This window comes from Cyanistes caeruleus, chromosome 4 (assembly GCF_971803275.1).
Source record: "Cyanistes caeruleus chromosome 4, bCyaCae1.hap1.1, whole genome shotgun sequence".
In the NCBI taxonomy this organism is placed as follows: Eukaryota; Metazoa; Chordata; class Aves; order Passeriformes; family Paridae; genus Cyanistes; species Cyanistes caeruleus.
The window spans coordinates 302900-313819 of NC_141704.1; the positions used below are offsets into that span (position 1 = coordinate 302900).

The 10920-nt window shown below is 69.0% G+C and overlaps 1 protein-coding gene across 1 annotated transcript; it reads right to left on the reverse strand.

Annotated features, from left to right (window-relative positions):
* Window positions 1-7303: 7303 nt before the first annotated feature.
* On the reverse strand, window positions 7304-10920 carry PAX4 (paired box 4). Its single transcript, XM_086885602.1, has 5 exons — window positions 10730-10920; window positions 10063-10381; window positions 9054-9989; window positions 8344-8654; window positions 7304-7643 (listed from the first exon to the last, which is right to left on the reverse strand). The coding sequence occupies exons 1-5, from the start codon at window positions 10918-10920 to the stop codon at window positions 7382-7384; spliced, it is 2019 nt and encodes a 672-aa protein (XP_086741728.1). The 3' UTR covers window positions 7304-7381.

The window sequence follows — 10920 nt, forward strand, 5'->3', positions numbered from 1 at the left end:
CCGGTCAGTTTGTCCCGGTCAGTTTGTCCCGGTCAGTTTGTCCCTGTCAGTGTGTCCCGGTCAGTGTGTCCTGGTCAGTGTGTCCTGCTCAGTGTCCTGGTCAGTTTGTCCCTGTCAGTTTGTCCCGGTCAGTTTGTCCCGGTCAGTTTGTCCCTGTCAGTGTGTCCTGGTCAGTTTGTCCTGGTCAGTGTGTCCCGGTCAGTTTGTCCCGGTCAGTTTGTCCCGGTCAGTTTGTCCTGGTCTGTGTGTCCCTGTCAGTTTGTCCCGGTCAGTTTGTCCCGGTCAGTTTGTCCCAGTCTGTGTGTCCCGGTCAGTTTGTCCTGGTCAGTTTGTCCCGGTCAGTTTGTCCTGGTCAGTTTGTCCCTGTCAGTTTGTCCCGGTCAGTTTGTCCCTGTCAGTTTGTCCCGGTCAGTTTGTCCCGGTCAGTTTGTCCCGGTCAGTTTGTCCTGGTCAGTTTGCCCCGGTCAGTTTGTCCCGGTCAGTTTGTCCCGGTCTGTGTGTCCTGGTCTGTGTGTCCCGGTCAGTTTGTCCCGGTCAGTTTGTCCCGGTCAGTTTGTCCTGGTCAGTTTGTCCCGGTCAGTTTGTCCCGGTCAGTGTGTCCCTGTCAGTTTGTCCCTGTCAGTTTGTCCCGGTCAGTTTGTCCCGGTCAGTGTGTCCCGGTCAGTTTGTCCCGGTCAGTTTGTCCCGGTCAGTTTGTCCTGGTCAGTTTGTCCCGGTCTGTGTGTCCCTGTCAGTGTCCTGATCAGTTTGTCCTGGTCAGTTTGTCCCTGTCAGTTTGTCCCGGTCTGTGTCCTGATCAGTTTGTCCCGGTCAGTTTGTCCTGGTCAGTTTGTCCCGGCCAGTTTGTCCCGGTCAGTTTGTCCTGGTCAGTTTGTCCCTGTCAGTTTGTCCCGGTCAGTGTGTCCCGGTCAGTTTGTCCCTGTCAGTTTGTCCCGGTCTGTGTCCTGATCAGTTTGTCCTGGTCAGTTTGTCCTGGTCAGTTTGTCCCGGTCAGTTTGTCCCTGTCAGTTTGTCCCGGTCAGTGTGTCCCGGTCTGTGTGTCCCTGTCAGTTTGTCCCGGTCAGTTTGTCCTGGTCTGTGTGTCCTGGTCAGTTTGTCCCGGTCAGTTTGTCCCGGTCAGTTTGTCCCGGTCAGTGTGTCCCGGTCAGTTTGCCCCGGTCAGTTTGTCCCGGTCAGTTTGTCCCTGTCAGTTTGTCCCGGTCAGTTTGTCCCGGTCAGTTTGCCCCGGTCAGTTTGTCCCGGTCAGTGTGTCCCGGTCTGTGTGTCCTGGTCAGTTTGTCCCTGTCAGTTTGTCCCGGTCAGTTTGCCCCGGTCAGTTTGTCCCGGTCAGTGTGTCCCTGTCAGTTTGTCCTGGTCAGTTTGTCCCGGTCAGTTTGTCCCGGTCAGTTTGTCCCGGTCAGTTTGTCCTGGTCAGTTTGCCCCGGTCTGTGTGTCCCTGTCAGTGTCCCTGTCAGTTTGTCCTGGTCTGTGTGTCCTGGTCAGTGTGTCCCGGTCAGTGTGTCCCGGTCTGTGTGTCCCGGTCAGTTTGTCCCGGTCAGTTTGTCCCGGTCAGTTTGTCCTGGTCAGTTTGTCCCGGTCAGTTTGTCCTGGTCAGTGTCCCGGTCAGTTTGTCCCTGTCAGTTTGTCCCTGTCAGTTTGTCCCTGTCAGTTTGTCCCGGTCAGTTTGTCCTGGTCAGTTTGTCCCGGTCAGTTTGTCCCGGTCAGTTTGTCCCGGTCAGTTTGTCCTGGTCAGTTTGCCCCGGTCTGTGTGTCCCTGTCAGTGTCCCTGTCAGTTTGTCCTGGTCTGTGTGTCCTGGTCAGTGTGTCCCGGTCAGTGTGTCCCGGTCTGTGTGTCCCGGTCAGTTTGTCCCGGTCAGTTTGTCCTGGTCAGTTTGTCCCGGTCAGTTTGTCCTGGTCAGTGTCCCGGTCAGTTTGTCCCTGTCAGTTTGTCCCTGTCAGTTTGTCCCGGTCAGTTTGTCCTGGTCAGTTTGTCCCGGTCAGTTTGTCCCGGTCAGTTTGTCCCGGTCAGTTTGTCCCGGTCTGTGTGTCCCGGTCAGTTTGTCCCGGTCAGTGTGTCCCTGTCAGTTTGTCCCGGTCAGTTTGTCCCGGTCAGTTTGTCCTGCTCCATGTGTCCCTCTCAAGGCCTCCTGTTGGTTTCCCACTGACGAACCCAAAGCAATGGGGGTTGTGTCTGTGCCCCCAGGCCTGGGCAATCCCGGCACAATCCCGGGCCAGGCCAGGATGGGGGCAGAGCCCTGGGACGGGGCCCCAGCAGCCCGAACCTGCTCCAGAGGGATTGTTCCCCGCAATCCCAACACCGCAGCCAGAGCCGGAGCCGGAGCCGGAGCCAGAGCCAGAACTGGAACCAGAGCCGGAACCAGAGCCAGAGCCGGAGCCAGAGCCGGAACCAGAACCAGAGCCAGAGCCAGAGCCGGAACCAGAGCCAGAGCCAGAGCCAGAACCAGAACCAGAGCCAGAGCCAGAACCAGAGCCAGAGCCGGAACCAGAGCCAGAGCCAGAGCCGGAACCAGAGCCAGAGCCAGAGCCAGAACCAGTGCCAGAGCCAGAGCCAGAGCCGGAACCAGAGCCAGAGCCAGAGCCAGAGCCAGAGCCAGAACCGGAGCCAGAGCCGGAACCAGAACCGGAACCAGAGCCAGAGCCAGAGCCAGAGCCAGAGCCAGAACCGGAGCCAGAGCCGGAACCAGAACCGGAACCAGAGCCAGAGCCAGAGCCAGAACCGGAGCCAGAGCCAGAGCCAGAACCAGAGCCAGAGCCAGAGCCAGAGCCAGAGCCAGAGCCAGAGCCAGAACCAGAGCCAGAGCCGGAACCAGAGCCAGAGCCAGAGCCAGAACCAGAGCCAGAGCCAGAGCCAGAGCCGGAACCAGAGCCAGAGCCAGAGCCAGAGCCAGAGCCAGAACCGGAGCCAGAGCCGGAACCAGAACCAGAGCCAGAGCCAGAGCCAGAGCCAGAGCCAGAACCAGAGCCAGAGCCAGAGCCAGAGCCGGAACCAGAGCCAGAGCCAGAGCCAGAGCCAGAGCCAGAGCCGGAACCAGAACCGGAACCAGAGCCAGAGCCAGAGCCAGAGCCAGAGCCAGAACCGGAGCCAGAGCCGGAACCAGAACCGGAACCAGAGCCAGAGCCAGAGCCAGAACCGGAGCCAGAGCCGGAACCAGAGCCAGAGCCAGAGCCGACACCAGTGCCAGTGCCTGTGCCTGTGCCTGTGCCAGTGCCAGAACCGGAGCCAGAGCCGGAGCCGGAGCCGGAGCCGGAGCCGGAGCCGGAGCCGACACCAGTGCCAGTGCCAGAGCCAGAGCCGGAACCGGAGCCAGAGCCGGAGCCAGAACCGGAGGCAGAACCGGAGGCAGAACCGGAGCCAGAGCCGGAGCCAGAACCGGAGCCAGAACCGGAGGCAGAACCGGAGGCAGAGCCGGAGGCAGAACCGGAGCCAGAACCGGAGCCGGAACCGGAGCCGGAACCGGAGGCAGAGCCAGAACCGGAGGCAGAGCCGGAGCCAGAACCGGAGCCGGAACCGGAGGCAGAACCGGAGGCAGAACCGGAGCCAGAACCGGAGCCGGAACCGGAGGCAGAACCGGAGGCAGAACCGGAGCCAGAACCGGAGGCAGACGCGGCCCCGGAGCCCGAGGAGCCGCTGCCCACACGGGAAGCGGACCGGCTTCTGCTCATCTCGGTGCCGTACCAGAGCCTGCTGAAGCTGTGTGAGCTGCTGAGGAATTTCCTGCGGTTCCTGAGGGAGCAGCTGGGCTGAGGCGGAGGATGAGGATGAGGATGAGGATGAGGATGAGCAGAGCCGCCCGGGGCCGCTCCGTGCCGGAGCCGCGCCCGCGGGGCCCGAGGCGCCCCCCGCCCTCCCCCGCGCCCACCGCAGGCCGGAGCCGAGTTTGTTGTTGGAATAACGCTGCTCGTGCTGCCCGTTCACCGCGGTCTCGGCGCCTTTCGGCTCCCGGGCGGGGCAGGGAGGGGCCGGGCCGGGAGCCGGGAGGGGAACGAGCGGGGCCGGCCCCGGCGGGCGAGGGGACGAGCGCGGAGCCGGGGGGAGCGGGGAAAGCGCTTTAATGCCGGAGCGGCCCGGGAGCGGAACGGCCCCGGCCGGGAGCCCCGCGGGCCCGGGGGACGCGGAGGAGCGGGAGGTGCCACCCGGAGCTGCCGCCGCCACCCGGGGCCGTCCCCTCTGTCGGCAGCTCCGGCCTCGGAGGCCGCCGGGACCCCCAGCCCGTTCCCCCGTGCGTTTGGGATCCCGGGACATCCCCTCTGCTCCGGGGGGTCGCTGCTCCAAAGAGCTGTCGTGGCTCTGGACGAGGCGCTGCAGCCCCGGGGCACCCCCGGGCCGGCTCCGGGACCCCGCATCCCGCGATCCGCCCGGGCCTGGAGCTGCTTCGGGCTGGCCCGGCCGTGCTGGCCCCGCTGCCAGCGGAGCTCGCCCTTCACGGGTTTCCTCAAGGCTCGGCCCCCGTCCTGCCGGGACCCCTCGAGCCGTGGGGGCGGGCGGGGGGCCCGGGGGGCTCGGGGGGTTCAGGGGGCTCGGGGAGCTCGGGTGGTTCGAGGGGTTCGGGGTACTCGGGGGACGATGGCACCGGGGCTCAGAGGGGCTCGGGGGGCTCAGAGGGGTTCGGGGAGCTCGGGGAGCTCGGGGAGCTCGGGGGGCTCGGGGACTCGGGGGGTTCGGGGGGTTCGGGGGGCTCAGAGGGGCTCGGAGGGCTCGGAGGACGGTGGCACCGGGGCTCAGAGGGGCTCGGAGGGCTCGGGGGACAGTGGCACCGGGGGCTCGGGGGGTTCGGGGGGCTCGGGGAGCTCGGGGGTCTCGGGGGACTCGGGGGGCTCGGGGGGCTCAGAGGGGTTCGGGGGGCTCGGGGGGCTCGGGGAACGGTGGCACCGGGGCTCAGAGGGGCTCGGGGGGCTCAGAGGGGCTCGGGGGGCTCGGGGGACGGTGGCACCGGGGGCTCGGGGACTCGGGGGTTTCGGGGGGCTCGCGGACGGTGGCACCGGGGCTCAGAGGGGCTCCGGGCCCCAGGCTGGCAGCGGGCTGAGCCCGGGGGGCAGCAGGGCCAGGGGGAGGCTCTCCAGGGGCTGCCAGGGCGATGGAGCGGGGCTCCCACCGGGAAGCGAACCTGCGGGAAGGACACGGGGCTCGGGCGGCGTCCCCGGGACCCCCAGCCCCAGAAGCCCGGGGGTCCCGGCCCCTCGTACCGCAGCAAGCCTGGTCCCAGGGGCCGGAGGCGCAGAGGTGCAGCGGGGCCGGGGGCCGCGGGTGCGGGGCGAGGCCGTGGAGCGGCCGCGCAGAGCCCGAGGGGGGGTCCGGGAGGGGCTGCGGGGGGACCAGAGGGTCACAGGGCATCCCTGGGGTGCTCCGGGACCTCCGGCAGAGGGTCCGGGGCTCCGGCGGGTGCCGGGGCGTCCCCAGCAGCCGGGACCGGCCGTGTCCTACCCGGGCGGCGGCGGCGGCACCGAGAGCGGCCGGGGTCCAGTGGCACCAGGAGCCTGCGTGGGCACGGGAGGGGACAATGTCCCGGCTCACCGCTGGGGCAGCGGTGTCCTTGCCCAGCTCCCAGCCCCAGATTTCAGCCGCGCTCCCTCCCAGGGCCACCCCCGGGTGTCCCCTCGGTCCCCGGGCTGTCACCTGCGCCGCCGGGCTCCGGCTGCTGCTGCTCGTTCTCCCGGCGCCACTTGGCTCGGCGGTTGGAGAACCAAACCTGGGGAGAGCCGGGAGCTGAGGCCGCCCCCCGCCCGTCCCACACGGGCCTGGCACAGCCGCGAGCCCCGGGACACCCCGCGAGTGACCGGGGACACCCCGCGAGTGACAGGGGACACCCCGCGAGTGACCAGGGACACCCCGCGAGTGACAGGGGACACCCCGGGAGTGACGGGGGACACCCCGGGAGTGACGGGGGACACTCCGTGACACCCCGGGAGTGAACGGGGACACCCCGGGAGTGAACGGGGACACCCCGGGAGTGACCAGGGACACCCCGGGAGTGACGGGGGACACCCCGAGACACCCCGGGAGTGACCAGGGACACCCCAGGAGTGACCAGGGACACCCCGGGACACCCCAGGAGTGACCAGGGACACCCCGGGAGTGACGGGGGACACCCCGAGACACCCCGGGAGTGACCAGGGACACCCCGGGAGTGACCAGGGACACCCCGGGAGTGACCAGGGACACCCCGGGACACCCCAGGAGTGACCAGGGACACCCCGGGACTGAACGGGGACACCCCGGGAGTGACCAGGGACACCCCGGGAGTGACCAGGGACACCCCGGGACACCCCAGGAGTGACCAGGGACACCCCGGGACTGAACGGGGACACCCCGGGAGTGACCAGGGACACCCCGGGAGTGACCGGGGACACGCGCGGGACACGAGCAGAGAGAGGGGCTCGGTCCCGGACATGGCCACGGGCAGAGGAAGGGTCCTGATCCCGAGCGTGGACAGGGACAGGGACAGGGACAGGGACAGGGACAGGGACAGGGACAGGGACAGGGACAGGGACAGGGACAGGACAGGGACAGGGACAGGGACAGGGACAGGGACAGGGACAGGACAGGGACAGGGACAGGGACAGGGACAGGGACAGGACAGGGACAGGGACAGGACAGGGACAGGGACAGGGACAGGGAAAGGACAGGGACAGGGACAGGACAGGGACAGGGACAAGGGCTCGGATCCCGCCCCGGCACAGGGCACGGCACTCCCCGGGCTGCGGGGGCACTCACGGGCAGCGCTGCCCTGGCACCGGGGACCCGCTGCTGGCACTGCCCGGGCTGCCGGGGCTGCCGGGGCTGCCGGGGCTGCCGGGGCTGCTGGCACTGCCGGGGCTGCCGGGGCTGCCGGGGCTGCCGGGGGCTGCCGGGGCTGCCGGGCACCGGGAGAGGCTCGGCAGCGGCACAGGGCAGTGGGGCTGCAGCTGCTGGGGGGAACGTGAGGGGAGTGTGCCAGGTGTGCCAAGAGTGCCAGATGTGCCAGGGAATGTGCCAGCTGTGCCAGGGACAGCCCCCCGATCGCGGGACAATCCCTGCCCTGGGGAGCCCCACCCTGTGCGGAGCTGTCCCCATCCCTGGGAGGGTCACGGAGCTGTCCCCACCCGTGTGAGGGTCACGGAGCTGTCCCCACCCGTGTGAGGGTCACGGGGCTGTCCCCATCCCTGGGAGGGTCACGGAGCTGTCCCCACCCCAGGGAGGGTCACGGGGCTGTCCCCACCCCAGGGAGGGTCACGGAGCTGTCCCCACCCCAGGGAGGGTCACGGGGCTGTCCCCACCCGTGTGAGGGTCACGGAGCTGTCCCCAGCCCAGTGAGGGTCACGGAGCTGTCCCCAGCCCTGGGAGGGTCACGGAGCTGTCCCCACCCCAGGGAGGGTCACGGGGCTGTCCCCATCCCTGGGAGGGTCACGGGGCTGTCCCCACCCGTGTGAGGGTCACGGGGCTGTCCCCGGGGGCAGGAGGGCCCCGGTCCCCCCGGCCCAGGACCCCTCTCACCCTGACGGTGCTGTCCGGGAGCCGGGTGGCCGCGGCCAGGCTCTCGCGGGTGGCGGTGTCCGGGTACTGTCCCCGCTGGAACTCTGCGGGGGGATCGGGGTCACCCGGGGGGGTCCGGGCAGCCACCCCCGCATCCGGGCAGTGTCTGCAGCCAGAGCCCGGGGCCGGCGAGCTGGGGGGCTCCGGGGAGGTTTGGGGGGCTCCGGGGAGGTTTGGGGGGCTCCGGGGAGGTTTGGGGGGCTCCGGGGAGGTTTGGGGGGCTCCGGGGAGGTTTGGGGAGCTCCGGGGAGGTTTGGGGAGCTCTGGGTTGGTTTGGGGAGCTCTTGGGTGGTTTGGGGAGCTCTGGGGAGTTTTGGGGTGCTCTGAGATGGTTTGAGTTGCTCTGGGGCGCTCTGGGTTGTTTTGGGGTGCTCTGGGTTGTTTTGGGGCGCTCTGGAGAGCTCTGGGGAGGTTTGGGGAGCTCTGAGATGGTTTGAGTTGCTCTGGGGCGCTCTGGGCTGTTTTGGGGCGCTCTGGGTTGTTTTGGAGCCCCGCAGCGACGGCCGGGCCACCCCCAGGAGCAGGAGCCCATCCCGAAAGCGGCAATTCCCAACCTTGGGAACAGCCCCGCTCCCGTGGGGAGCGCACCTCTCTCCAGAGCCTCCGCCTGCTGCCGGGAGAACACGGTCCTGCTCCTGCTCCTGCTCCTGGACCCGTTCCTGCTCCTGCTCCTGCTCCTGCTCCTGGTCCTGGTCCTGGACCCGTTCCTGCTCCCGCTCCTGGTCCTGGTCCTGCTCCCGCTCCTGGTCCTGCTCCTGCTCCTGCTCCTGCTCCTGCTCCTGCTCCTGTTCCTGGACCCGTTCCTGCTCCCGCTCCTGCTCCTGCTCCTGGACCCGTTCCCGCTCCTGTTCCTGCTCCCGTTCCCGTTCCTGGTTCCGCTCCCGTTCCTGGTCCCGCTCCCCTCCCGGGGGCTGCCCGGGGCCGGGGGCGGCTGCGGGCCGGGGGTCGCGGTCCGGGGGGACGCTGCGGGCACAGGAGGGCGGGGGCTGGAGGCGGAGCCGGTGCCGGGGGCTCCCCGGAGGGGCCGGGAGGGGTCGGGAGGGGTCCGGGCTTTGGGGCGAGGCTCACGCCGCGGGTCCCGGGGCTCGGCCGCCAGCCGGAGGTCGCTGGGCAGGGTCCTGAGCACGCGGTTGATGGAGGAGACCTGGGCAGGGGAGAGGGGATGTGCCGGGAGGGGAGCCGCGGGGACACGGGGGGAGGCGGCGGTCCCGGAGCTGTCTCTGGGGTTCTCCGGCCCGGGGCCGAGCCCTGCCCGTGACCCCGGAACGCCCGGGGCTGACCGAACCGAACGGGGGCACGGGGGGCTCCGGGGCAGAGCCCACCCACCCCCTGCCCGTGACCCCGGAGCGCCCGGGGCTGACCGAACCGAACGGGGTGATGGGCACAGGGGGTGTCCTGGGGAAGCGCAGCTCTCCCGACACACCAGGGACACATTCACCGAGCCCCGCCGTGTCCCGGGGAGGCGGCCGGGCTCGGGGCTCTGCTTCCCCTGGGAAGGAGCGATTTGCCTTCCCCTCCCCGCCTGCTCCTGCTCCGCGTCTCAGCAAGCACCGAGCCCTTCCCTGGGGGTCCTTCCCATTCCCGAGTCCTTCCCACGGAGCCGAGCCCTCTCCATCGCTCCGAGCCCTTCCTGGGGTTTCATTCCCACTGTCCCGAGACCCTCCCGGGACACCCATCCCATATCCCGAGCCCTTCCCGGGACACCCATCCCATATCCCGAGCCCTTCCCGGGACACCCATCCCATATCCCGAGCCCTTCCCGGGACACCCATCCCATATCCCGAGCTTTTCCCGGGACACCCATCCCATATCCCGAGCTTTTCCCGGGACACCCATCCCATATCCCGAGCTTTTCCCGGGACACCCATCCCATATCCCGAGCCTTTCCCGGGACACCCATCCCATATCCCGAGCCCTTCCCGGGACACCCATCCCATATCCCGAGACCCTCCCGGGACACCCATCCCATTGTCCCGAGCCCTTCCCGGGACATCATTCCCATTGTCCCGAGCCCTTCCCGGGACATCATTCCCATTGTCCCGAGCCTTTCCCGGGACATCATTCCCATTGTCCCGAGCCTTTCCCGGGACATCATTCCCATTGTCCCGAGCCTTTCCCGGGACATCATTCCCATTGTCCCGAGCCCTTCCCGGGACATCATTCCCACCTCCCCCCGCCCTGCCGCCCCCGCCGTGGGCTGGGGCCCCGCTGCCCTTCCCGGCGCTGGGAATTGCGGCATTCCCGGGATTCCCGCAGGACTCACGCTGGGGATGCCGCTGCTGCCGCAGGTTCCCTCGGCGTGCAGCTGCCGCCGGATCTCCCAGGCGAAGATCCCGGGCCGCTCCAGCTTCAGCCGCGCGATCCGGGCCACCAGGGCGGGGGTGGCCATGGGGGGCTTGCTGCCCCCCGCAGCCTTGGGCCCCACGGCGCCCGTCCGGTAATAGCGGCGCAGGATTTTACTGACGCAGCCGTTGGACACCTGCGGACACCACTTCAGCCTCGGGGGGCTCTGGGGAGGGGGAGGGAGCCCCCCGGCCCCGGCCCGGCCGCACCTTGAGGCTGCGGGAGATGTCGGAGCTGCGGGCGCCGCTCGCCGCCAGAGCGATGATTCTCTGCCGCTTGCACGTGGGGAGGGGGCGGCCGTTCAGGAAGAGCCCCCCGAGCTGGTTCACCCCGCTGGGCCCTGCGGAGGGGGACGGGGCTGGGGGGCGGCGGGGGCTGCCGGCTCTGCCCTCCCGAACTCCCGGGACAGCAGCGGGGAGGGGGCGGGAGCCGAGGGGCTGGGGAGGGGGAGCTGCGGCTCGGAGGGACGCGGGGCTCGATGCTGGGGGGTGGCTGCAGGCAGGGAACGGGGGCACCGGCCCCAGGAAGCTGGAGAAACAGAAAGAGGGGCGAATTTGGGAAGGGCAGGGGGCCGGGAGGTGAATGGGAGCCGGGCTGGACGCGTTTGTGCCGGGGCAGGGAACGGCGGCGCCGCACATCCCCCGTTCCCACCTCGGTGTTGCATCGTGGAGAGGCTTCAGGGGGCTGTGGGTGCCTGGGAATTCCCAGTGGGACGCGGGGGATGCTCCGGGACGGGATAAATCAGCGCCGGTGTCCAGGGCTCAGCCACGACCCTGCTGCGAGGGGAAGGGACACGGGCAGGAATCCGGGAGCGGGCTGGAAACACTCGAGGGCAGCTTGGGAGATCCTCCCGCTCCAGGCGCAGGGGATAAAGACCCGGAAAAGAGATCACAGGGCTCTGGAGAGGCTCGGGAGACGCCGGGAGCGCTGCCCGTGCTGCCCGTGCTGCCCGTGCTGCCCACGGGCACGGAACGGAGCCGCGTCCCAGCGGCCGCAGAGCTGCCCTGGGCATCCACGGGGGACAGCGGGGTCCCCACGCCCACCCCGCCCCGGCCCAGTGCCGGCAT

Coding starts and splice junctions, on each gene's coding strand:
- PAX4 (XM_086885602.1), bottom strand. CDS start 10,920: ATGCCGGCACTGGGCCGGGGCGGGGTGGGCGTGGGGACCCCGCTGTCC. Junction 9,990..10,062: donor ACATCTCCCGCAGCCTCAAG/GTGCGGCCGGGC, acceptor TGGTGTCCGCAG/GTGTCCAACGGCTGCGTCAG. Junction 7,644..8,343: donor AGGAACAGGAGCGGGAACGG/GTCCAGGAGCAG, acceptor GGAGCCCCCCAG/CTCGCCGGCCCCGGGCTCTG.